Source organism: Halichoerus grypus, chromosome 11 (assembly GCF_964656455.1).
Source record: "Halichoerus grypus chromosome 11, mHalGry1.hap1.1, whole genome shotgun sequence".
NCBI lineage: Eukaryota > Metazoa > Chordata > Mammalia > Carnivora > Phocidae > Halichoerus > Halichoerus grypus.
Window position 1 is genome coordinate 90,647,297 of NC_135722.1, and position 27,283 is coordinate 90,674,579.

At 44.2% G+C, this 27,283-nt stretch overlaps 1 protein-coding gene and 1 pseudogene across 2 annotated transcripts; both read right to left on the reverse strand.

Annotated features, from left to right (window-relative positions):
• Nucleotides 1-1,020: 1,020 nt before the first annotated feature.
• LOC118540200 (zona pellucida-binding protein 2-like) lies at nt 1,021-2,137 on the reverse strand (annotated as a pseudogene). The gene is made up of 2 exons (XR_013442221.1): nt 1,369-2,137; nt 1,021-1,141 (listed from the first exon to the last, which is right to left on the reverse strand). The product of XR_013442221.1 is annotated as a zona pellucida-binding protein 2-like (transcript).
• Nucleotides 2,138-8,166: 6,029 nt separating this feature from the next.
• DDX25 (DEAD-box helicase 25) lies at nt 8,167-26,919 on the reverse strand. Its single transcript, XM_036099248.2, has 12 exons — nt 26,783-26,919; nt 26,094-26,160; nt 25,798-25,842; nt 25,171-25,306; nt 23,577-23,669; nt 23,390-23,492; nt 21,810-21,924; nt 20,678-20,855; nt 13,235-13,472; nt 11,992-12,154; nt 9,727-9,915; nt 8,167-8,444 (listed from the first exon to the last, which is right to left on the reverse strand). Exons 1-12 carry the CDS (start codon nt 26,843-26,845, stop codon nt 8,383-8,385), a joined length of 1,452 nt encoding a protein of 483 aa, XP_035955141.2. The 5' UTR covers nt 26,846-26,919; the 3' UTR covers nt 8,167-8,382.
• Between the last annotated feature and the right edge of the window lie 364 nt (nt 26,920-27,283).

A 27,283-nucleotide genomic window follows, 5' to 3' on the forward strand; every position in this document is an offset into this window, starting at 1 on the left:
TTCATAATCACCAAAAACTGGAAGCAACCAAGATGTCCTTCATACATCCATACAATGGGATATTATTCAACAATAAAAAATGATCAAGTCACAAAAAGACATGGAGGAACCTTAAATGTATATTGCTAAGTGAAAGAAGCCAGCCTGAAAAGTCTACATACTGTATAATTCCAAGTACATGACATTTTGGCAAAGGCAAAACCAGAGAGACATTAAAAAAATCAGTGGTGTCAAGGGTTCTGGAGCAAGAGGGAGAGATGAATAAGTAAAGCATAAGGGATTTTTAGGGTGGTGCAACTATTCTGTATGAAATTGTAATGGTAAACACAAGGCATTATGCATTTGTCAAAACCCATACAATTGTATAACACAAAGAATGAACCTTAATGTAAACTATGAACTATAGTTAATAATAGTATCAACTTTGGTTCATTACTTGTAACAAATGTATCACACTGATGCAGTAGGTTAATAGTAGGGGAAATTGGGGGGGGTGAGGGTATACGAAACTCTCTGTAATATCTGCTCAATTATTCCATAAATCTAACACTATACTTTTAAGACTAATTATTTAAAAAACAAACTAAAAGCAAGGGACCAAAAGAAACAACTTTTTTGGTTCTAATTACAAAGGTAATATATATGCCTTATATCATATCAGAGTGATTTCAAACAAATTAATATATGGAAAGTATAAAGTTTTTATTATATTATACTTTGCTACTCTTCTTGATCTTAAAACAGTCTTAGGTACAGAGCAACAGATTCAGTTTGTAGACAGCAAAACATATTTCACTGAAAATCATCCACTAATACACTTTCCTTTGTCCACTGGAGATATTAGATTCCTTCTTAGAAATGCCATGTCAACTATCATTTTAAAGTTTCTAAAATGTATGTTTTCCAATGTTTTGGTCTTATTGGTCTTACTTAATGGATCTCTGATGCTCCGGGATGTGAACAAATTATCTTATGTTCCCCACCTCCACAAGCAAGGAACAATACTTTCACCTCTAGTCTTCATAAGATGATTTTTGTTTGAAGTTTATGTGCAAGATTTAGCTCCATAAATGCGGATGGAAATGCAGCTCTGACAAGTAACATCAACATCAGGACTAAAAGTCCCAGGACTACAGGGCGCCTGGGTGGCTCAGTTGGTTAAGCGACTGCCTTCGGCTCAGGTCATGATCCTGGCGTCCCTGGATCGAGTCCCGCATCGGGCTCCCTGCTCGGCAGGGAGTCTGCTTCTCCCTCTGACCCTCCCCCCTCTCATGTGCTTGCTCTCTCATTCTCTCTCTCTCAAATAAATAAATAAATAAATCTTTAAAAAAAAAAAAAAAAAGTAAAAGTCCCAGGACTACAAACCACTGGAGGGTATTATGATTAGTGATATCTTCACAGTCAGCAGAATTATTGCATGCACCTTTCCACCCTGGTGCAGAAGGATTAACTTGAAAGGCTATAAATAGCTCATGCATGAGGCCATGTTTGGGAATTTTAACAAAATGGCATTTATATGATGGTTCTATGACATGGCATGACAAATCAGAGATTAAATTATCCAAGATTTTCTTCAGCACTCTAAAAAGCAGGTCATTGTATCTTCACAAGACTTTGTGGTAAAACGTACAGCCATCTGATAGGAATAATCAGGTTCCCGATAGGCAAAGATCATAAAGTCATATCTCTGCTTTACTATCGTTTCTTCTTGAGTTTCCGCTCTGACAGTCTTATAAGAAAGAGTACCTGTATAAGTAAAGTCCAGACAAAGCCTCCAGAAAATCTTCCATCATCAGCTTTCCTGTTTTAGTTATATTTATTTGACTATTTCCTGTTAATGGCTTTTCATTAGGCCCAATCCATAAGTAGGTGGGGTCCACTGTTTCTTTTTCAGCACGTTTAAAATCCATACAGGCAAGGATTGGGCTATTGTGATGTAATTTTACATATATTTTCACTGGGTGTCCGGGCTTGCCATAAACGAGGCCTTTCCCGGTACGTTCAGAAGAACGTTGCCACCCACCTCCAGTGAGGTACCAGAGCACCGCGGAGAGTAGGACCCACGCTCGCATCACGGCTCAGGGACTAGCGTCGCGGGAGGCGTCGAGGGACGGGCTCCTTCCTACCTCAGCCCAGGCCCAGCCCCTCCCCATCTCTCCCCCACAGAGCAGAGCAAACCGCCAGGGTTAGCTCCCCCACTGGCCAGTCGCTCCCAAGACTGAATATTTTCCAGAGCAGTGCTATAGAACCAATAGCCAAAACTCACAAAATTATTGATATATTCCACTATAAAAATTAGATAATTTTGTGGGTAAGCCATAATATAAACAAAAGAGGCAAACTGGAAAGATGTGGTTTAGGAAAAATGGTTAATATCTTTATTTGGAAAAATCAATTCACACATGTATTTCGCACAACTTGATAAGGACATTAAGCTCTCACAAGATAAATGGGCGAAGGACACCACAGATGACTTTCAGACAATGAACCATATAAAAAAACAATCCACTCTTGTTTGTATTAAAAGAAATGTAAACCAGAACAAGTTACCCAGCAATTTGAAAATGAAAATACCCCTTGCTGGTAAGGTGAGGTGAAATCAGAGGGACGGTATAAACTGGTGTGGTTATGGCCCTCTGAGAGCAATTTGCCATCATCTACCAAAAGCCATAAAAATGTGCCTGTTTTTTACCTAATACTCAAACTGAACGTCTCCAATCTCAAGAAATAATTCAAAATAATGGGCAAGAAGATTTACTGATTATTTATCATTACAATATGTTGAAAAACTGGACACCACATAAATGTTTAACAAAGCTAGGAATATGCACTATGTTATATTCACCTGACAGAGTAGTCTGGTCAATTATTATTTTTAATAATTCCAAAGACTATGCAGCAATAGGAAAAAACATTTGAATGTTTCAAATAAAGAGACGTAACATATATGCACTATGATTAACTATAAATAGTCATACTAAGATGGAAAGGACTACATCAAGATAACTGTTATGATGAAGTAATGATATTTTTGGTAATTTCCCCCCTACTACTTTTATTTGCTGTTTTATTGCTTTTATAATATAAAGTGAAAAATAATCCACATTTTGCATGAGTTGATGAAGATAGGTATAAAGAGATGGTCACATGGGGAAGAAGCCTGTGAATCTGAAAGTTAAGACAGAGTGCAGTTACAACTTAATCACTCCATTTTCTTCTCCTTTGTGGAAAACAATCTTCTTCTGTGCAAGGCTTCTATGGCTCATGTTCTTCCATGTGTATAGCTCTGCTGTGTGCTGTCATGGAAACATGGTATTTTAGAATGGACACGGTCTCTGAGATCACTGTATTCCAAACTCCCAGCTAATTCAAGAACCAGAAGTACAGTCTCCATTGCAAGTGACCATAGTGGAGGCTTCTGATCGACTGAACAGTCATCCCATGAATGGGGAGCTCACTACTTCACAAAGTAGCCTGCTCAGGCCCTGCCTTCTAAATCATGCCTGAGGCTGTTATACTTGACCATGCCTCTAAACCTCACAAAAAGCGGGGCGTCCTGGTCAATCATTTCCTTCCAACTGGGATTCTAAGCCACAAATCACGAACTACGGGACTAGAGTGAAACCACATCATTCTTCCTAACATGGTATCAAGCTCAAAATAAGACATTAGGGGTGCCTGGGTGGCTCAGTTGGTTAAGCATCTGACTTCGGCTCAGGTCATGATCTCAGGGCCCTGGGATCGAGCCCCGAGTTGGGCTCCCTGCTCAGCTGGGAGTCTGCTTGCCCCTCTGCCCCTCCCCCCACTCATGTTCTCTCTCTCTCTCTCTCTCTCTCTCATAAATAAAATCTTTAGAAAAAAATAAGACATTATCCCCACTCATGAAAAATATATTCTAGAAATGGGAATATAGAAACCCATGGCCATTCTACTGAATAGAAAAAAATCATGGGCAAAGATGAATTCCCAAAGAAGAGAGTGAGATAGTGGCCTACACTTCTCTTTAAGGACTAAAGACTTTAGATCTGTAAAGATTCTCATTTAGAAAATTTTTTCATTTCTTGGGGCGCCTGGGTGGTCAGTCGTTAAGCATCTGCCTTTGGCTCAGGTCATGATCCCAGGGTCCTGGGATCGAGCCCCACATTGGGCTCCCTGCGCTGCGGGAAGCCTGCTTCTCCCTCTCCCACTCCCCCTGCTTGTGTTCCCTCTCTTGCTGTGTTTCTCTCCTTCAAATAAATAAATAAATAAAAATCTCTTAAAAAAATTCTTTCATTTCTTCTGGAATACAAGAGTGTGGGGGTCACCTTTTCAGTGCTCGTCTTTCTTAATATATTAGAGCTTCTGGTTGTCTCTAACCCAAGCAGAAGTTGAAGCTAACTGGGGGAGGAGGGCTGACAGCTCCACAGGGGCAGTGGGACTCTCTGTAGATTTTCAGGACATACTGTTCCTTCTCTTCACCAAGAATCATCCCATCTCTGGTGTGTTCCCTGTATTACATTAGAAGGGTCTAAGAGTTACCTGTTTAATGGTGGGGTGGAAAACCACATTATAAAAGGATAATGGTGCTTCAACCTCACCCCAAGTTTTAAATGACAGTGAATGGAATGTTATGGATATGGATAGTTTTAAAATGGTAGATTGCAAAGTGTTATTTGGCAGGTGGGACACAATGTTTGTTCTCCACCCCCACCTCAAATTCTTATGTTGAAGCCCTAGTCCCAATGTGACCACATTTGGAAGTGAGGCTTGGGGGAGGTAATTAGGTCATGATGCAGGGGTCCTGGTGGTGGGATTATGGGATTAACGACACCAGAGAGGGCACTGAGCTAGTGCTCTCTTTCTCTACCATGTGAGGACATAGTGCGAAGGCAGGAGAGAGTCCTTGCCAGAATCTGAACGCTGCCGGATCTTGATCTTGGACTTTCCAGCCTCCAGAATTGTGAGAAAAGAAATTTCTGTTAAGCCAACCAGTCTGTGGTGTTTTGTTATGGTGCCCGAGCTGACAGACACAAAGCAATAAGGAATATTAGGGGAAGAGGGCAGTGTCTCAAGACCATGGCTCTGACAGCCTGCCTCTGAGGGGCACGAGGCAGCACAGCTGGGGTGGGAGGGAGGGGTGTGAGAGGCTAGAGCCTGGCTGACCCATCCTTCCTTCGACAGCAGGGAGCACGGGAGAGCCAAAAACCCGGGAGAATGCAGAACCTAGAACCGAAAACTAAAATTAGCGGGGCCAGGGGGTCAGCAGACAGAAGTAAGAAGGGCAAGGTCTAACTCTCCTCTCAGCCATGGGTTAAAAAAAAGTATACAAAATTCTGGGGCGAGTTGTTTTGGGATTCTTCCAAGAATATAAAGTTGGTATTCCTTGAAGCGTAGTCTGAGATATTTCAAGCAAGACCAAGATATTTCCTAGTCCATGGGTTACAATGCTATGAGTGTCTTTAATACACATGGTTCCCTGCCATCATGGGGGGAGGGTTGGAGTGAGGGAGGTAGGATTTAAGAGGACCCAACTCTGTTAGTCCTGTGGTAAAACTAACATAGGCCCGCTTGCTGGGCCCCACGTGCCCGCGGGATCAGCAAGCATGGGCTCTCCGTACAACAGCAGGAAAGATCAGAGGAAGGCCCTCGAGCTCAGAGGGCAAAGAAGTGCAGGCCCACAGAGAGGTCCTTGCTCTGAACTCCCGGTCTCACTTTCCATTCCAACAGCTGTGTCGTCTCTGCTCGGGTCCTCTTTTCAGTGGGGTCCCTCCTTGAATCAAAGGGAAGGAGACGGAGCCTTTGAGAGGACCAAGAGCAGAAGCAAGGCTGGACCCAACCAGCTACTCTCCCCAGAGCTGGAAGGTACTGCTCGTCTCCCCCCTCCGCCAGCAATCCTCTAAGACTCTCCACTGTTGGTCACATGTGCAGAGGCCGCTGGGACCAAGCTTTGCTGAGGGGGATCAACACCTCCTCATGACCGAAAGCAATAACATCTCTTGAAAAGGGCTGTCAGACATCCTACCAGATTATGACCAACGCGTTTGCCTTTCCTATTATTCACCGTTGCCTTAGATCCAGCACCTAACATCATAGGAGCTGTGCCCCAGGCGAGGTGTTCACTCACAGCTCCCACTGGGAGTCACAGCCGGGCTCTACGTAATTGTGAATTTCAATACGCTAACAGTACCAAGCCGGCCAAGATCAACTGAATGGATTTGGTTTAGTATTTGGGGCCAAGTAATACACAGCTGATTAGCCCAGCCCACAGATGCACTGAAATCATCTGGTTATTCCTTGCCTCTCCATGGACTCCTTCTTCAGGCAGGCATCAACTGAGAGATGACCTTGGCCAGGCCTTGCACGGAGATGTGAAAATTGCTTGCAGTTCCCAGCAAGGAGCTGCACCCTGCAAAACAGCCTTCGGATTGTTGACTCACCAAACTGGACAGCTAGTGTTAAGACAGCTGTGATGCACACAGAACACAGGACGGCTTTGCTGCCTCCTAGGTGGCGAGACAAAAGAATGTGAGGAGAGGGGCAAAGGGGAAGGCTGAAGAATGCCCACTATTTGCAGACCCTGTGGGAACAGTTGCCAAATGGAAATCACTGAAGACGTTTGTGAGGGTAACCGGTAGAGAGTCTATGGGAGATCTGAACTGGAGAGGGAAATGGTAAAGTTTTATTTAGAACTCCCCAGTGCGGAGCTGAGTATGATGCACAGTCCCACTGACTTTTCAAAGACAGAGAGCAGGACGTCTTGATATACTTCCTATGATCAGTCATCTTATACCATATAATTGCAGTTCAAAACTTTGGATGGAAAACATCAGGGAAGAATGTTAGTGAATGAAGAAATGGCAAAGGATTATTTCCTCGACAAATATTTACTGAGCGCCTGTTATGTGCTGGGCACTGTGCTGGGGGGGCTGGGTACTGAGTGGACAGGAAGACTGAGCACGCGCGGGAGAGCCGGACCCGGAAGGGTGTCTCACTGGGCCCATGTTAGGTAAGTGTAGGGCGGCCCTGAGTACACGACCAGAGGCACCATTCAATATGTATTTCTCTCTTGTGAAAGGAGACAATGTCTTCTCTGGGAAGTCGGCCCCGTTGGTGTTCGGGGCCCCTCCTCCGAGCGGCACCAGTGACCTGCACACCCCTCCCTTCTTCCGCACAGTCTGTTACCCTGCTGGCTTCCTCTGAGGCTGCTGTTACTCTGAAGTCTGAGACAGCCATAACTTCTTTTTCATCTCCCTTTCGCTGGCGCCTGGCGTAAAGGGTGCACAATAAACGTCCGCCAGGGAGCGAGGCAGCTGGATGGTTTTCATGTATTTCTGAGCCCTGCTCACGAGGATAAAACATGGGCAGGGAGCTCTGTGCGTGGAATACCAAAACAGATATGCCAGAAACACCCTTCCAGGCCAGGGTGATGGGGGCAGTCCCTGTGGCTGTCGGTGGGGCTCCGGTGGGACGGACAGAGCCAGGGCCTGGGCTCTAGCTGCAGACAGCAGATCTGCTCCAGCTTTCTGCGAGAGTATCAATTTCCCCGGGCTCCTCAAGCCCACTGTTTTCACTTGTTAGCAGCAAATGTGAGAAATGAAAAGCATCTCAATGGGACTTACAGGAAAACGTCTGGGATTCTCAGATATACCTTGAATGAAATGTGACTTCTTTAATAAGGCGAATCGGTCCCCCCCTCCCTGGCCTGTTTTGAAGAAATGTCTATAACAAAGACACATTTTCAGAGACTATTAGATAGCTGATGATGGATTAAATTTACTCTATTTTGAAGACATTAAGAAACCAAGCAGAGAAAATATTTTCACATTCTGTATGTCAACTGAAACATTTAAAAAAGCAAAATGTTCTCTTTCAAATTTGTTTTACTTTTTGAAGGTTTCACCCTGCACTCCCACCTAAGGGGTGTGTGTGTGTGTGTGCACGTGTGTGTGTGTGTGCGCGCGCGTGCGCGTGCCTGCATGGGGGAGCAGGCCCGTGAGGGAGGCCTGGAGCTGGACGGCTTCTCTGTCCCGCTAGCTCACACTCCCAAACCAGTGAGGTCCTACTGCCATCTCGTGGACCCTGACATGTTCCCAGGCGGCACGGTGTGCTCAGATCCTGGAAAGGAAGTCCCGCAACATCCCAGGGCCCACACAAAGATGTCTACCTGTAAATGAGATTAGAATAAGAAATAATCTTGCTTTTTTATTCAAAAAGATCATGTGCTTCACACCAATCTGGTTTCAGAAAGACCTCAGGTCTTAAGACTAAGGCTACCATCACATTTATTTTCCCATATTTAACAGTTTCACTTTGAAAAAGCCCCAACAGAAAAAATTACCTTCGAAACCCACTGGGACATTCTCACATAAACTAGGATATTTCACAAGCAATAGAGTTCTGTCTTCAGTATTCAATCTTTTCAATTTCATCCATGTCTTCAGGGTTGAGTTGCTTAATACTGCTGTCTAGAAGGAGAGAGAATGGAATCAGTCTGAGCCCAGGGCCTAAATGGAATTTCATTCCACTCACTCTGAATTTCTGAAGACAGTGACACTTTTGCAAATATGTGTTCCTGTGACCCCTTGCATGGAAAGCCTTGAGAGAGGAACGTTCTCGAGATCAGTTTAGGAAGAGATGGTATCAAAGTAACCAATTAATACTGACTAAAATAGCATCAAATGCACCAAACAATAGAACATGTATGTCTAGATACTTGGGCAGGAAAAAGGCCAGAGTGCAAGGGAGGGGAGACTGGGAAGGGGCCTGGTCGTGCTAGGAGGAATAAAGTGGGCCTGTGGGGGGGGGGGGGTGAGTGTATGAGGGGGGGTGGGGTGCAGGACGGCAACAGGGAGGGGGGCTCCTCCACTGAGGTCACTTCCCAAGATTAGGTCATATGGCGTTTACCATAGCAAGAGTGGATCGTAACGTTCTTTCTTCCCCATCCCTCCTTGCTTCTCCTAACACAGGGGTGCTTAATCAACTTCCCCGAAGGGGCCGTGGACGTGCTACAGTCTGTAGACTTTTCAAAATTGTATTCGAGACTGCACACGTGTCTCTGTGCATTTCCCCAGGACAGAGTCCACTGCTTCCCACAAAGTTAAGTACCAATTTCCCAAAAGGTGAAGATATATTTGGGGTCATTTGGGTGTTCCTCTTCCCCTGTTCCCCAGCCATATCCATGGGCTTTGGGGTATGGGGTAATTTGAGAGGTGGACACCGCAGTTTAGGTCACTCTTCCAGTTTCCATCAGAGGGCAAGCTGCCAGTCCAAGAGCCCCAGCAGGTAATCGGAGCATGCCTTGTTGGATGGGGGGCTGGAGGAAGGACAGCAGATCTCAGAATTCAGGACCATCCTAGTTGTTAGGGCGGGGCCAGAGGAAAGGAAAAATGTAAATAAGAGAGGAAGCTGGGGACAGAATATAATCTTAAAGGACTTTATTACTTTGTTTAGGATGGTGCTTTATAGGACATGAAAAGCTGCCCCAGGTCCCACAATGGGCAATAACATCAACCTGAACTCATACTCATTCCACTGGATTTTTCCATTGTTCTTTAGCTACCATATACAGATGATTTAATCAACCATAGGGGCTCTGTAGGGACTCTGGCACTGTGAATTAAAAGCCCCCCATTCCCTGGCTCCTGTCCCGGAGCTACCCTAAGCCTCTGGGTGTAAGGTCTGTGACACACGTCATCACTGTCAACATCAGCAGGGTCCACGGTTCCCACTGTGACAGGTGCTACTTACTAAAGTGATCCTGGATCTTCATAAGCAGGGGCAGCTTATCCACTTCAATCATGTTGAAGGCGAGGCCCTTTTTCCCAAAGCGTCCTGTCCGCCCTATGCGGTGAAGGTAGGTCTCATAGTCTGGCTCCTCAGCTTGGTTTACAGGGAGATCAAAGTTCACAACAATTGTGACCTGCTTCACATCGATCCCTACAAGAGGAGAGATGCTGTAGGGTCCTGCAACTGTTTCCTTAGGACATAGCTATTCGCAAACCACATCTGCCACGGGAATTCTCATGTAACAGCCACAATTTTCAAATAAAACTTGGTTTTACATCATGGAAGTGGATACTTTGGTCAGGCAGTTTGCTTGCACAGTATGTCTAGGATGCTAGATTTAAGAGTGTCAGTAGAAGCTCGTTCCACAGAAGTCTAAATATGTACAGAGATTGTGTGTGTGTTGTGGACAGGGGCTCTCACCAAGCCCACAGAGACAAGGCCTCCTCTCCCCTCCTGCTGTGCTAAGTCCCCAGCAGGCCCCCTATCTAGAGTCCCCTACCCTTCAGGGGACCCCACTCCACTCCATGCCCTGGTCATTGTCCCACCCAGGTCTTTTTTATCCCCTGCCTCATTGTTACAACAACTTCCAGCCGGGTTCCCCCTCTTCTCTCCTCCTCTGATCTCTCCGACCACAGTCACCATGGCAACGTCCAGAACACTTGTGTTCAGGACCCGAATGCCCCAACTGCACAGGATGAAGAACAAACAGTTCCAGATTTCCACACCACCTGAAGTCTCATCTCTTCCTCTCCTGACTCAAATCCAACACTACAGTCACACGGTCTTGCCATTTCCCAAGCAAACTGTCAATTCTTACCAAACTGGATTCTCTACCCTTCCTTCAAAACCTTTCACATTTAATGTTCGCTAGGAAGACTTCTGTGATCCCCCAGTACCTCCAGCCCCCAGCACTAGAAAGCTGTCTGGGTCACAATCCTTGTCCTCCTTGGAGCTCTTGGTGCCCTCTTTCCGCCTAGGTCTAGCGTCATGCCATCCAATATGGCTATCTAACTTTAATCCAAATTAAAAATTCATTTCCTCAGTCACACTAGCCATGTTTCAAGTACCCAGCAGCCATATATGGCCAGTGGCTACCAACTGAACAGCACAGAGTAGAATATTTCCATTAATGTGGAAAGTTCTATTGGGTAGCACTGGTCTAGATAGTAAGCGTCTAGGCACTGAGCTCCCGAGGGGCTGGGACCTCATCCTTTTTCAGGCTGCTCTTCCACAGTGCTGAGCTCTACACGCACGGCAGGTCCTCATTTCTATCTGCTGAACTAAGAATGAATTAGGAAACAAGGTTCGAGTATGGGGTCTAGGCAAGGGCATAGGGAGGCTGAAAACCGTAGGAAGGCCCTTCTCTTAAAAAAAACCAAAGATTTTTTTCCCTCAGTAGTCAATAGTTTTGAAATTAAAAACACCTCAGAGATGATCAACACCATTAGGGAACATGAGTTAAAAACACAATGAGATGCCACATACATCTACTAGAATAACTAAAATTAAAAAGAGTGACAATACCAATTGCTGGCAAGGATGCAGAGCAACTGGAACTCTCCTACATTGCTGGTGGGAATAAAAAATGGTAGTCACTTTGGAAGACAGTTTCTTATGAAGCTAAATATACATTTACCGTATGACCCAGAAATCCTACTCCTAGGTATTTATCCAAGAGAAATGAAAACATGTCTCTGAAAGACGTATACATGAATGTTTATTATAGCTTTATTCAAAATAGCCCCAAACTGTGAATAATCCAAATGTCCATCAACTGGTGAATGGATGAACTAATTGTGGTACATCCATTCAACGGAATACTATCTGGCAATAAAAAGGATTGAACTAATATATGTCACAAGATGGATGAACTCAAAAGCATAATATCGAGTGGAATAAGTCAGACACAAAGGCTAACTACTATATGATTTAATTTATATAGCATCTGGAAGAGACAAAAATACCGAGACAGAAATCTGATCAGTAGTTTCCAGGGGTCAGATGATAAAAGGAAGAGACTGTCTGCAAAGGAGCACAAGAAAGTTCTGGAGGAAGCAGGGACTGTTCTGTACTTCGAGTATGGTGATGGTCACATGACTCTGTATGTTTGTCAAAACTCACTGTAAACTTAAAATCAGTGAGTTTTATCATATGTAAATTATACTTCAATAAACTTGACTTTAAATGTATACATACGCACACACACACACACACACACACACACACCTCGAGCACAGACATTGGTTGTTATAAGAACTTTCTCTTTCCCATCCCGAAACCTCTGAATGATGGAGGCTCGCTGATCCACGGTCAGCTCTCCGCTTAACAAAGACACTTGGTGGCCATCCTGCATCATCTCCACAGTCAACCACTTGGCATTTCGACGAGTCTACATGAAAACACAAAACCCAGCATAGCACCCCAAGTCCAAGCAGGCCGGCTGTGTTTGCAACGCTCACATATGCACGGTGAGGAAGTCGGAAAGGGCTGCACAGGAGTTTTGCTTTACCTCTCCCTCAAGCCATAGAGGAACCTTCGAATGGGGCACCTCCTGTGCTTCTCAGGGTCATGTCCTCTCAACCTGTGGGAGCTTTGGCTTCTCGGCCATGAAGTAGAGATAAAATGCTCACTTACCTCACGCGGTAGGATGATGCCAAAATGGGATAACATAGTAAAGACAACCTCAGGCACTGTAAGAGTGCTTCCTGTCTGCCCGGTGTCTTGTTCAGATCTTTATATGCATTACGGTCATTGTTCTCACAACAATTTGATGAAACAGCTACCTGATTTCATTTAAAAAATTAAAAAAAAAAAAAACCCAAACCCAAAGCTTAAAAACATGGAGTCACTTGCCCAAGATTTTCATGGCTAGTCCGTGGCAGAAGTGAGCTTTCTCTTATTCGATAAGGTTTTCAGTGCTGTCCCTGTGTCAGGAGGGCGCCATTCTAGTGGGGCTACGAAAGTAACACAGATGAGGTCCTGCGCTCATGGAGTTTACAGTGTTCACGTGGTAGAGAGAAAACAAAACCAACATGTGAACGCGAAACATGTCGGAGAGCAAAAAATAAATACGAAAATAAAAATAGGGTAATATTAATAGTGAGTGACTGAGTGGCTACTTTCCTCACAGTAAGTTAGGAACTAGACAAGAATATTCTTAATCTGATGGAGGGGAACTATAAAAACCCCACATTGAACACCAACCTATATGAGGAAACGTCAGAAGCCATCCTTCTAAAATAAGGATGTCTTCTATTTAACATTATCTGGAAGTCTTACTCCGTCACTTAATCTTTCCATACAGATTCATTTCTGCCCCACGTTGTTCTGAAGATTAAATACCCTCCTGTACCCAAAGTGCTGAAGGGGGTGCCTGGCCCTTACTGGCATCACCGTCCCCTCCACGGTGGGGGGCGGACCCTCTGCGGGCGAGTCCGGGCATGGCGAAGACAGACCGGGGCACGGTTACCTGGCAGAAGATGATGGCCTGCCCGATGGTGATGCCGCCATAGATGTTGCACAGGGCTTGGTACTTCTCTTTCCTATTCTCACACAGCACGTAATACTGTCGGATGTTGTGCAGGGTCAGCTCCTCCTTTCGTAACTTGATAACGTTAGGGTCTGGAATGATTCGCTCCGCAAACTGCCACACAGACTCCTCGAAGGTCGCTGAGAAGAGAAGCATCTGGCACTCCGAAGGTAAAGCTCTGTAAGGGGCAGGGAAGACGCCGTCAGCCACTGCCGTCCCTGCCGCTCTCCTCAGGGCAGAGTCAAGCACGTCCTGCCCACTGCCACCAGGGTCACCTCTGTGCAAAGGCCCACGTGTCCTGCCCCTCCTTGCCTCCAAGAATTTGGGAACACACACGAGCTGAGTATGGAGCTCAAGAGCAAAGTCTAGATACGTATTTTGGAGGGCCTGGGGCGTTTCATGCCGATTTTCTGCATAAGCGAGGCAGGATCAGGAGCCCCGAGTGTTGGTCTAGATACTCTTCATGGTATCCGTCTCACACACAGTGAAATGGGAGGAAAGAAACAGGCTAGTCATTCGATGGCAGGTGTATACTTCTTGGGAGGAAAAGAACAACAGCCACACTAACTTTCTTTGGGATGGGAAGGACCTGGATAGAAACAAAAGGGGAACAAAGGGGAAATGCTACTGCATGCAAAACGTGAGCTGAACCCCGTAACAAACACAGGGCTGATTCGCATAAAGTTTAAAAATGGGCAAAATGCATCTATGAAGCCAGCAATCAGAACAGAGGTTAATCCTGGGGAGGAGCGGGCGGGGATAGGGGTGGGCGGAGGCTGGTGACAGGAAAGGAGCCGTAGGGGACCTCTGGAGTGCTGGTAAAGTTCTAGTTCTCCGTCTGGGCCATCGTCTGAACACAGCCTCTTTGAATTTTCACTCAGCTCCACACTTGTGATTCATGTATTTCTCTGAACATATTTTATACATCAATAAATCTGAATTTAATCTGATTTCAACAGAGAGAAATCACCACTTTTGAAAAGACAGCACCTAGAAGATACGGCATTAGTGCTAAAAGAGGGTGGTGGAGATCAGGGGGTCCAGTGACTCCCAGGCACGACGTCAAGCCTGAGGCGTGGGTCATCTGGGGAGCTGTTCTAAGTAATGACTGGACAGACTTCTGGGCAACCTCGGTAGACTGTCTACATGCATACCTCCCCAGCCTCCCACACACCACGAGTACGATTATAAAGAGACAGAAAGATACGAACCCACAACAACACAGAGAACAGAAGAGGAGAAACTGGCAGATGAGATATCTCAATGTATTTCTGGAAGATGGGAAAGCATGGTAAATGAGAAAGCGGATGACGCCCTCACGTGAGCGGTACAGACGGAAATGGTGATGCCGATGGCGGCTGGGCTGCCAAGCAGTGGCTCCCTCAGAACCTGGGAGAGCACTCGGAGCCACGAGCACCAGGGGCCAGAGAAAGCAGGCGCGGTGTGTGAGAAGATATGAGGAAAATTCTGCATTAGCTTGCTGCGGTGGGGGGTGGGGGCCGGGAGGAAGGGGGGACCTCTTGGCTGTCTACTGTATCACGGTCCTCCATCTGGAAAAAGATGGCGCCAGGACTGGCATCCCAAGACTTGGCCATTTCATTCCAAAAAGACAATGTACACAGATTACACAAGGAAAGGAAACATGGGCTAGTCTACAGAACAGTCTGGATTTCAAAGACTTAGTATGAGAAAAAGAATGTAAGCTATTTCATTAATAATTTTTATATTGATTAAATTGATTACTTGTTAAAATGCTCTTTTTTGATATGTTGGGTTAAATAAAATATATTATAATATGAATTTCACCTTTTTTTAAATGTGGCTATTAGAAAATTTAAAATTACACATGTGGCTTGCATTATATTTCTATGGGACAATACTATAATCTTTTTTAAGCAAAAGAAGAAAATCAACAACGAAGGGATGAACAACCAACATAAATGCCCTAATTATTACTTAATATTCTCTTGAAGAGAAAGCCCTTTTTGACTACTGGATCTTTCTCAGAATTCTGAATCTTTCATTCTTGGTTATACATAAATATACCAACTTATTGGTAAGGGATAGCAAGAAGGGAGTCTCACTTGATCTTTGGCCAAAATTATTATTTTTTTAAAGATTTTACTTATTTATTTGACAGAGAGAGCGAACACAAGCAGGGGGAGTGGCAGGCAGAGGGAGAAGCAGGCTCCCACTGAGCAAGGAGCCTGATGTGGGGCTCGATCCCAGGACCTGAGCTGAAGGGAGATGCTTAACTGATTGAGCCACCCACGTGCCCCTGGCCAAAATTATTTTAAACAGGAAGGCTGGCTGAAAATGTGTATAAGGAACAGCTGTATCCCACCTTCCTTCAGGCAGGTGAGCATGTACAAGTAGGAGACTAGAGGTTTAGTCTGGGCAGAAATCCCAGACTTGGGGATGCCAGCCTCAGCCCAAGGTGAGAGTAAAGCAGAAAGCTAAAAATAGGGAGTGAGGGAAAATATGCATATGAGAGTATGCAGCCCATTCCCTGGCCCTGCTCCCAGGAGGCCAGCAACCAAGTGTATGCCTCCTAGGGAGGAGAGGAGAGATATTCCATAGTTCTAATGACCTGCAAGTAACGATCATCCTAGAGGGGAGCTGCCCAAGGCACACGTCCCAACCATGCACTCAGAGCTGTCAATAAGCTTCTTGGTTCCTAACCCTAGATTACGAAAGGCTAGCCAGGTATCACCAGATACGAGGGGGGAAGGTCCACCACAAGAGAAAGATGCAGCAAAGAAACAAAAAGAAGAAACTTAGATAATTCAGAACCAACGTTGAGAGCAGAAAAAAATCTTAAATACTATAATTAATATTCTCAGAGAGACAACAGCAGCATATTGCATCCATAACAAGAAAAGGAAGTTACAGAACAGAAACAGAGAAAGGCAAGACAACCCAGACAAGACAGAAAAAGAAGATCAAATGACTGTGTTATTTTAACGACAGATAGAAGGACACATTCAACTGGGTGAAAGAGGTAAACACCAGAAATAGAGCAACTGCACCGCATGAAGGAAGAATTGGGGGCAAGGCATGGTGGGGAAGGAGAGGTGAAAAGCATATATGGAGACGGAACCTCCCAAGTTCAGGATGAGACAGGCAACATTTCTAAATTCAAAGTTGTTTTGCCTTTTGAAAGCACACAGTGCTCAGCTGGAAACTGGATGCTGAACTCGTTTGGCCATACTGCACAGACAGACACGCATTATTGCATTCCTCCCTTGAAATCTCTAGGAAGCTGAGTAAAGTTACATTGCCTGCTTCGGCACTTGCAAGTAAAATGTCCTGCGGGTGGACAAATGGAGACATTTTGACCAGAGGTCTTACCACTTTCAGTGGCGAGCTAATTCTGTAAGATCTTACTAATGATCATGCTTTGTACACTATACCAGGTGATATGTCAAATCACAGCAACAAAAAATATATTCCCCCTATCTCTCAGGATTTGAAAAATGGAGTTCAAAATATCTTCTTGACTTCCTTGAAGTTTTAATAAGACACAGAAAATCTAAAACAGAAGATTGCTGATATCACATCCAAATACAAACTAGCTTCTCATCAACTGTCTGCACGTGCAGCAGACAGTGCAAATGTAAATTCTGGCAGCTTCCACTCAGCCTATAAACTTATCAAAGAAAAGGGAAAGATCTTCCAGCTAAATACCCCACATACTTTGAGAATAGCATTTCTAAAAGGCAAATCATTTGCTTAACTGTGATACTGAGCTTTTGTTATCAAAGTTTTTGCTTACTTTTCAGCTTCCTCAAAACTTGCTGGGGCACTTAGTAAGATTTTTACCTGTACGGAAATGGAAGAAGAGTGTCACCTTGAACATCTGCCTATAAGATACATTCACTGTTGAGGCCATGTAAAAGAGTTAAAATGTTGGCCAGTCATAAAATCATATCTTCAAAGTGTGAGAAAAAATGAAAAGTCCTTCTCTAATCTGAAAATACACTGAAGATGGGAATGGAGGAAAGGATGATGTAAAACAGAAATGATAAGCTGAGCTATCTGGTGTTACCTAAAAAATTACTCATTTTTTAGGAAATAAGGTGGCTGCAGAACTCAAAATGTCACCAGAAAAGGGCAGCCCAGGGGCGCCTGGGTGGCTCAGTCGTTAACTGTCTGCCTTCGGCTCAGGTTGTGACCCCAGGGTCCTGGGATTGAGCCCTGCATCGGGCTCCATGCTCCAGGGGAAGCCTGCTTCTCCCTCTCCCACTCCCCCTGCTTGTGTTCCCTCTCTCGCTGTGTCTCTCTGTGTCAAATAAATAAATTAAAAAAAGAAAGAAAGAAAGAAAGAAAGAAAGAAAAGGACAGCCCAGTTGAACAAGACTTTCTCGTTCCTTTGCTAAAAACTGTAACTTCAATCCATCTTTGACTTCCAAAGCCTAAATCGCCTACATGTTTTACCACTATTTTCCCTGAGAACCACAATGGTAGCTAATGTACTTCAGAGTGTTTGAAAATGACGGACATTTTATTTTTTTTAAAGATTTAATTTATTGACAGAGAAAGACACAGCGAGAGAGGGAACACAAGTGGGGGGGATGGGAGAGGGAGAAGCAGGCTTCCCACAGAGCAGGGAGCCCGATGCAGGGCTCGATCCCAGGACCCTGGGACGATGACCTGAGCCGAAGGCAGATGCTTAACAACTGAGCCACCCAGGCAACCCAATGATGGACATTTTAGATGTGGATAACCTAAATGGTAGATTTTCAGCAAGAGGGATCAGAGCGACAAACAGCTGATCTACCAAACAAGCCTGCAGAGTTGATGTGGACATTTCTAGAAAGCTAGACACGAATTCTTGCGTGTTTAAAAACCTAGTGTTGCTAGTATGTAAACTCTTAAATAATCCATGCTTGAACACTTTTGTGAAGAGGACATCACACTGGACTAATAGCAGGAGTCAGTGTGAGCTTGCTAAGAGCAGAGCTACCAAGTCAAAATGAATTTTACATTGGACTGTATTCAGTTTTCCTGCCACATACAAAAAAAGAAGGCTGTAGGTAGTTCAAAGAATTATTACTGGAAGAGGAAAAGGAAAGAGTAGAGACAGCCTACCTCACTATGAGACAAAAATAGGTCACCGGGGGTTGGGTCTTTAAACACAGGTAACAGCTGTTTAATTAGTCCTACTGTATTGACATTCTCCTGTAAGAAGTCTTATATTTGAGTATCTTAACAATATACAACAGCACAGAGTATAAAATTTAAGCATCCAATAATGAATTAAAAAAAATTAAAATAAATTACTGTCAAAGATGACATTATAAAATACCATTATATGTTTCTCATACATATTATTCATTTAATTAGTTGTACTAATAATTACGACTAATTGCCACTGTTAATTAGTTCTGTTGTTTTGCTTAAATAGTAGCATTTATGTAACAGAAAAAATAGGGTGATATATAATTTAAAAGAAACATATATTTCCCATATTTTTATGTTAATAACACACATGTATGACTATTTTTTCTATATTATTATATAGATATATTTTTTTTGTCTGCCATGACTGTGTCCTGCTTTCTAAAAAGTTGGTCACTGTAGGTAAAGAAATGACCTTAAGAAATTTTCCCAGGTCTGGCAGGCACAAGTTTTACAAATGAACAGGGTGAGTGCACTATATGTCTAGAACAAGGGATGAGAAAAAAAAAGGACCCAAGCCAATGCATATAATTGAGAAATTTCAGAATACCGTGAAGAAGGAAGATTCCAAAAACTTCTAGAGAGAAAAAAACAGATCACCTACAAAAATTTGGGGATCAGGATGACATTAAACTTGTCAGCAACAATACTGGAACTGAGAGTATTAACTATAGCATTTAAAAAAATTTTTGTTTTCAACATTGACTCTGAATTTACTGGAAGAATTCTTTAACTTGGATTTCACATCCAAGCAAACAAAAGATCAGATTGACAGGCACAATGAAGACATTTTCAGACATGTGGGAGATAGAAAGTGAACTTCCCAACATTATTTTAAGGAAGCCACTAGAGAATATACTCCTGGATACTGAGTAAACTGACAGTAAACCAAGAAAAACACGCAGAAAACAGGAGATTCCAAACTGTAAATGAGGGCCAGGGAGACCCATAGTGACAGCTGCACAACAGTTCAGTGTGGACTGAAACTGGACAGAGGTTGTGAGAGTTTCAGGAAAAAAAGACATTGACAGAGTTTGTAAATATATTTGCCTATTTGGAGATATCACTGACATACGACACATATGATGAAATGGGCAGAGAAAAACTAAGGATCCCTACCCAGTGAAACTAACCAAACGAAGGAAAACAGGCAATTATTAATTTAGGGGAAACAGCTGTACAAGAAAAAACATAATCATAGTAATACACCGTGTGACAATGAACAGTATAAGTCCTAATGATAACAACACTATTAATGTAGCCAACTCTTATGCTGTAACCACAGCGAGGTGGCAGAGGGGACAGGAAGGTGGGGAGAGGGTGGTGGGACAAAAGAGCTGGATTCCCACTTCCTATACTAGCAGTCAGCAGACAGTGACACATTAAGAAATAGCCTTTTGAGCATACTATTTAAACTATGAGGGTTAATACCAGAACAGAGAGATATCCTCTAGAAGGAGCACTGCGCTGTTTTTCATTACAGGTCTTCCAGTACTGTTTGTTTTTTGGGTTTTTTTAAAGATTTATTTATTTATTTGGGGGGTGGGCATGAGTGGGAGGGGCAGAGGGAGACAGAGCCGAAACCAAGAGTCAGATGCTTAACCGACTGAGCCACCCAGGCCGCCCCCCCCCCCCCCGCCCTTAGTACTATTTGAATTTAGTAAGTGATACAGATTCCTAGACCCACTCCCAGAATTCTAAACCAGTGAGGCTCAGGTTAGGTCCGGCAATCTGTAATTTTAAGGCCCTTGGGTGATCCTGAGAGAGAGGCCTAGGAAAACAAGAGGATTTACTTGACAAACGAGAGGCAAAGTCAGGACTAGACCACGGGGCTCCTGATTCCAGGTTACTGTGTTCTCTACTCTCTAGCAGTTAGCCTCACAGTAGCCTTTGCAGGCTTTAATAAATTCTCTTTAGACTTTTGCTCTTACTAGAAAAATTAGTGGCACGATTTAGTGGGTTCCACGTACAGGCCTGTAGTGAAGACAAAAGCAATCAGACAAGATGACAAACTACAGAAGTGGGAAAATGACAGTAGTCTAAGGGCCCGCTGAGCTGGTGAAAATACTGAACACCCAGATTTGTTTTAGAGGCAAAGGAAGCGAGGAATCAAGCAGTGAAGACAACTGGGAGCAGCAGACAAATCAAACTCCCCCTCCAGACCGAAGATCCAGGAAGAGAAAGGATGAATGTGAAACTTACCTCTGAATACGAATGCTTTGATCTGAGAATCCTTGTGTGTCAATCATCACGTCTGCTTCATCCAGGACAAACACACGAATCTTAGTCAAGTCAATTAATTTTCGCTTGAAACACCAATCTAGGACAGTCCCAGGAGTGCCAATTATAATCTGTTTGGTGACGTCGGTGCCTCTGGGAACTAGAGAGAAAAGGGTTGATTGACTCCTTCAGATGCAAAGGACCCTCACAGTCCACAATTCAGGGCCACGCAACACTGGGCTGTGAAGCACAAGTATATTTCGTGACGATTTTCCAAGTGTGAACCCTGAGGGTCATCGCGGATTTGGATTTTGCAGAGCTTTAGGATAAACCCCCCGTTTCTAGGTTTAGGGTAGTAATAGTCCTGCCTATTGGATTCTGCCCCACGGTCAGTTAAAAAGCCACCCTCCAGCAATCCCACCGCCTTACAGAAACACCGGCACCGTGGTTAAGAAACCTACCACTGTCCCCAAATGGAAAAAAAGCACAATGTCTATCAATGGGTTACATCAAATAAATTATGGAATACTATGAAGCTAGTCGAAACAATGAGGTGGGACTATATGAATGGACATGGAACGATGTCCAAAACATGTACATTTTTAGACACTATGAAAAAAATGCTCCCATTTTCATAAACGCTCTACAAAAACAAATACATACATGTACATCCACATGTGTACAAACTGAAAAAAGAAAGCAAACCGCAAAAGTCTGTGAACAAAACTACTATCCTTGGAAACAGGTTTTTGGAGGATGAGACCTTTGCCTTCTGACTTTCTCTGTTTTAAAGACTTTCTCTTCCTGCTATGCTCACATAATACTTTAATGAAAACGTAACACAACACAAGCACGGAACAACTGAGCCTCAAAAAAAGCCAAAACCATCATCTCTGCAGGATGTGGAAATGACGCAGCTAACAGGTACAGGGTCTTTATTACGTGCCAAACGTGTACACGGCGCTGCATCTGCATCCTAGCCACAGCTCTTTGGCACAGGTGCTCTGAGAGCTCCCATTTTAGAGACGAGGAAGCTGAGAAGGTACAGAACATGCTTGCTGGTGGTGGAGTCGGGATTTAAAAATTCCGCCAGGCCTGGCTTACTGGTACATACTGTGATTCCCTCGAACGGCGTACATCACTTGAACATCCACACAGAATTTTCCCATCTGTTCGACCACACGACCAGTTTGCAAAGCCAGTTCGTAAGTAGGAGCTAGGCAGAGGCACTGTGAGAGAGAAGGGGCAAGTCGCAAGGCTCACACAAGCCATCGTGCAAATCTGAAGTACAACTAAAATTCGTACAGGGAGACACAGGTCAAACTGGGAGATTTTGGTTGAATAAAGTATTTTCAGTTGAACAAAATTTAGCAGCTGATAGATCTGAGGTGAATGTCGAGTATGGGAAGGGAGAAGGGGTTGAAGGACAGAGAAATACCTTTTACAGATTCCTCTCTAAAGAGTTATGAAGAACCACAGATCCTGCTTTCTTTGTGGGAGAGAGTGGGGTGTAGGGAGGCTGGGAGTCAAGAAGAAAGGAAAGCAAGGCGAATCACTGCTTGAGTGTCACCCCCATCACTTCTTGCCTGCTATTAAAAGTCTGCCGGTTTCCAGAACACTCCCTGCTTGATCCAATCCACTGTATACACCTCTGGCAGAATATTCCCTAAAATTCTTTCCTTTGTTACCTCCATCTCCCTATATCTGGTGGCTGCTGAGGAAGGAAAATGTTGATGGAAGAAACTGGTGATACTTAATGCATTTATGGGCTTCAATTAAGGATCTGTGATACAGAGGAGAGGAAAACATAAAGTACTAACAACTGTTTCCACACACATTTCTCAACATGGGTTTAAGCACAGCTTTTCCTGAAGAATTTTTATTCATAATACCAAACCCTGAATATGTATTTCAGTGAACCTGTCTAAAAAAGCACAAAATTTCATACGCCAGGCATCAGTCACCCACATCCACAACTTATCTTGCTGATCAAACTGTAAGCTTCCCGAAAGAACCCTTTGCATGGGGTGCGCTCAATACTCAGGTAGTCAGCTTGTCACATGAGTTGATGAGCACAGCTTGGAAATAACAGGGAAAGAACACCAGACAGTTTCCAAAAGTGGAAGCTAGACCAAGAGAAGGGCAAGTGCACTTCCTGTCCCTGCTCAGTCACTCTCGGACAGCTGTGACCTCATGTGAGACACATGCTTCTCCAAGCCTCAGTCTCCCCTCTGCTAAAGGAGGAGGCAGACGGGGTGATGCTTTGGTCTGACAGCTATACGGCCACCACTAGTGAATGCTTACTTCAGAGCAAGCACAGTGTGAAAGAGGTACATTATTTAATCTACAGGACAATCCTATGAGGCATTCATTCATTCAACAAGCCAGGCACTGTGCTCAGAGTCAGGAATGATCCATGCCTTTATAGATGTTATCCTTAGAGACAGGGAAACAGACTTGGAATGCTCTACTAACTCACCTAAGACATTCTACTAGTAAGTAGAGAGGCTGGGATTGGAACCAAACTAGAAAGCCTGTGCTCCTATCACTGTTCCATCCTGCTGCCCAGTGCTCTGGGATTTTATGAAAGAATGTCTATTTGAAATGCTATCATATCATGGCAGTAATATCGCCCATTACTAAAATATCACTGGCATTGCAAGCATTCCCCTTTCTCCCTCAACCTTTTCTTACCTGTGGGAACAATTCCAAGGTACTAACTCTGCTTAGCATTGCCAAGACAAAAGCAGCTGTTTTTCCTGTTCCAGACTGGCTCTGGGCTATGAGGTTCTGGGGTCTGTAGAAAAGAGAGACACCTGGGCATAAACTGCATACAGGAGACTAAAAACCAAGTTGGAACAGCACTGCCCTGGAAACTCACGGGTGGGCCAGCATCATAGGGAGAGCCATCTCTTGGATTTTGGATGGTCTGTTAAATCCCATTGCATAGATCCCTTTTAATAATTCTTCCTTCCTATCAAGAAAAAAAAAAAGCACACACTTAAAGCCTATGATTGGTCAGTAGCCTCAGAAATATGAACTCAAAAGTTGTATTTTTAAATTAAGCCACTCTGCAACTGAGCTTCAAAGGTAATATCTAGAAATATACAATTTACACCTCAACTCCCAAACATACACAATCATGCCTGTACAGCTGGACCACGCAAATAATAAACTACGCTTTAAGCCTAGGCTGAGGACAGTAATAATAGCCTAACACGGAACTTTTGGTTGACCCAAGCAAAAATGCCAGAAGAGTCTTATTTTCCACACAAGCAGAAAACTGAGATTTACTGTATTCTTTTTTTTAAAAGATTTTATTTTTAAGTAATCTTTACACCCAACATGGGGCTCGAACTCATGACCCCCAGATCAAGTGTCCCATGCTCTTCCAACTGAGCCAGCCAGATGCCTATACTGTTTACTTTTTTAAAATTAATGACAATCTTTGATTCTTTAACAGTAATTTTCAGAGAAGACAAAACTTTATTGAGGTAATTCTTACATCAGTACTGTCTAGGAGCAGAAGACACAATATTACCTCATCCTTCTGAGCCAACATTTTTTTTTTTGAGAGAGAGAGAGTGAGAACACATGAGTGGGGGTTGGGTTGAGAGGCAGAGGCAGAGAGAGAGTATCTCAAGCAGGCTCCATGCCCAGCGGAGACCCCAACGGAGGGCTCATTGATCTCACAACGCTGAGATCATGACCTGAGCTGAAATCAAGGGTTGGATGCTTAACCGACTGAGCAACCCACACACCCCTGAGCCAGCATTTTTAAATACATCTTTCCTGGGGTCTCACGATAGATGATAGAAAGAAGAGAAAATGAAGTAGGCTGGAACACTTCCACCTTCAATGACATATATATTTTGTATTTGGTTACTTGGCAGATTACTGGCAGCCAACTGTTAATCATAGGTAAGCTTCTTCCTCCATTTAGAAAATGTTGGGGCATTGGGATTTTGGATATTTCCCCTCTACATAAGTCCCTATCAGTAACTCTTCCTGTTAAAATGCAGTTCCTTAATGCTAGTTGATAGATCCCTAGGAAATGCAAACCCATTTGGGAAAGTTATTCATTTTAATACCATCTGAAACAAAATATAATTAGGAAGGTAACAGCTTATAACTTATCTAAAGGGGGTGAGAGAGGGTATTTGGGCCATCAATGTCCCTATATCTGTATTATGGTACGGAGAATAGCAACATGGCTGTGTTGAGCTTAGCTATCCCCCTTAGCATGGCAAGGTTAAAATATTTTACCATCAAGATGTTCTCAATTTGCTGCACACTCAGGTATCCTAGTCCTCCTTTTTGAATTATATTTCAATTGCATGCAAAATGTACACATCTCATTTTAATATTGAATATTAGAACATGAAGGTGATTCTGAGAGTTTTTATTATTAGATTTTTTTGTTCTGTACCATTCTTTCTGGAATTTCCCCACAATAAATGAGTAAAAATACTCACAGCCGCAGCTCTTCAAATGTTTTCACTGAGTAGAGTGGAGAGCTGGGATCCTTTTGTAAGACTTCAACTCGGTGACTGGATTCTACTAAGGACTGCCGGATTAACTTGTTTAAGAGTGAATTAGCTGCCAAATCCACTAGAAACCAAAAATAAAAAAGGAGATATTGCAGGAGAAAATCCAGCCTCCTAAATGAATCTAATAAATTGCTCCTTCCCATTCAGAGACTGTATATCAAGCAACTGGTCCTACTCTCATCTTTCCTCTAAAAGGAGGTTCTAGAAAGAATGACAACACTGAGAATTCCTTTCTACACAAGAATCCAGTTTCTTATGCTCTGCTGCTATACCAACCTCTGACCTTAAGCAAGCCTACATCTATCACCACCAGACCTAATTTTTCCTTGCCAGCTGAAAATTCTTAACCCATTCCTGCATATTCCATCTCAACTTCCCCTAAAGAAATATGGCCTACTCCTAATTTAGTATTTCTTCTGATAGTCACTATTTATAAAGAAAACAGAAGACAGTTCTTTCCCAATTGAGATTATATTATTCGCTCATATTGTGAAAAATCATGATTAACTGATACAGAGTGCTAGGTTACATGCAAATAAATTTATCTCCTACCTACATCTTCTTCATCATCTTCTTCCGTGTTACTAATAGAACCATCTAAAAGAATGGAAGAGAAACAATAAATACCAAACAGAAATGTAAAGTGTATGATCCCAGTATATGACCGTCTCCACAGTATGCATTGACAGCACGGGTCATCTAATGAAGGAGTGGGTTAAAAGACTGGGAAGGCAGTGGAGGACCTTGACAGTTAATGGGAGCCGGAGGCATTTCAGTTGCCAGGGACCTGAGGAAAGCAACGCTTTTTCATTAATTGGGGCCAATCTGCTTTATCTAATAGCACTCACCTATGTTTGGGACTGTAGTACTCTTAATACCCTGAAGGTTCTTCCAGGGATGGATGAGGTTTGAAAACTATTGAAAAACACAAATTTCAACCAATATTAGGAAGCAAGCCACCAAGCAGCCCAGTGCACCCCCCTAGCAGGGAGGGACCCACCCGAATACTGTTTCCTTTGCGGTGTCAGGTATTAATTCTGACACTGGATTCTTTTCAGGAATAGGTCACCTCTATGAATTATGCTAAAATCGAAGGAGACCTTCTGCTGCCCCTGTACCTTAAGTTCCTCTTTATAGTCCTCTAATCTAAATGTGGCAGTCCTTGGGGGTCACAGCACCAGGAAAGGATGGTGGGTAGCAAAGCGCGGTGGTCGGTAAGATGGAAGCTAGCCGAGGCTCAATGGTCAAATTGGGAGAGCAGAAAACTCCAAGGTCTAGTTGGGACTATCAGCGGCTTTCTCTCCCGGGACTTCTAGGGGTCTTCATTTTGCCCTTTCAAACCAAAGGTCTCGTGTCTCTCTCGGGGTCTCCTGCCCCCGGCCCTCCCCACAACCTTGCCACATCTCCCCTCCACCATTTGACACCCCACTCCACACGCTAGCGGGGCTCTCTCCTCCCGCCCTCCCCGGCAGATCTCCCTCTCAGAGTGCGGTTCTGGCCCCCGCCCACTTGCCCTCCCCGGCTCAGCGGCGGTTACATGGCTGTTCAGCCGCTCGCTCTCCGCCGCCCCGGCGTCGCCTCCCCAAAGTAACGACGCCATAGCCGCGATCGCAGTTCCCGCCCCCAGCACGTGCGCCCTCCCCCGGCACGAGGCAGCGCCCGGCTCCAGCCAGCGGCCAATGGGCTTCCTCTGGGGGCAGGCTGACGCGCCCGCGACCACCCGCGGCGCGGCGCGCAGGCGCGGGAGCTCCAGAGAGGTGGGCGGAGCCAGGAGAGGAGGTGGGGGCTGCAGGGGAAGGAGAACTGCGTTCAGAGGCAGGTTTGCACTCGAGCAGCCGCACGTCGGCGCCAGGTGTTAGAAACCCGCGACGGGGCGCCAGTGTCGTGAACACTCGCCTACTCCTGACCTCTGCTAAGCCCGCAACAGCTTGAGATTCTAAGCCGCAGCAATTTTCGTACTGATTCGAGAGTCCTACCTCCCTTACTCACCACTTACTACGCAATTCTCCGGGCGGTGAGGCTGGACCCTCCCCGCTCC

Excerpts from the sequence above, each read along its gene's own strand:
- DDX25 (XM_036099248.2), bottom strand. The coding sequence starts at position 26,845 with ATGGCGTCGTTACTTTGGGGAGGCGACGCCGGGGCGGCGGAGAGCGAG. Across the intron at positions 25,843-26,093 it reads TACTACAGTCCCAAACATAG|ATGGTTCTATTAGTAACACG; the intron begins GTGAGTGCTATT and ends CCATTCTTTTAG. Across the intron at positions 23,493-23,576 it reads CCTATGATGCTGGCCCACCC|ACCCCAGAACCTCATAGCCC; the intron begins GTGAGTTTCCAG and ends TCTTTTCTACAG.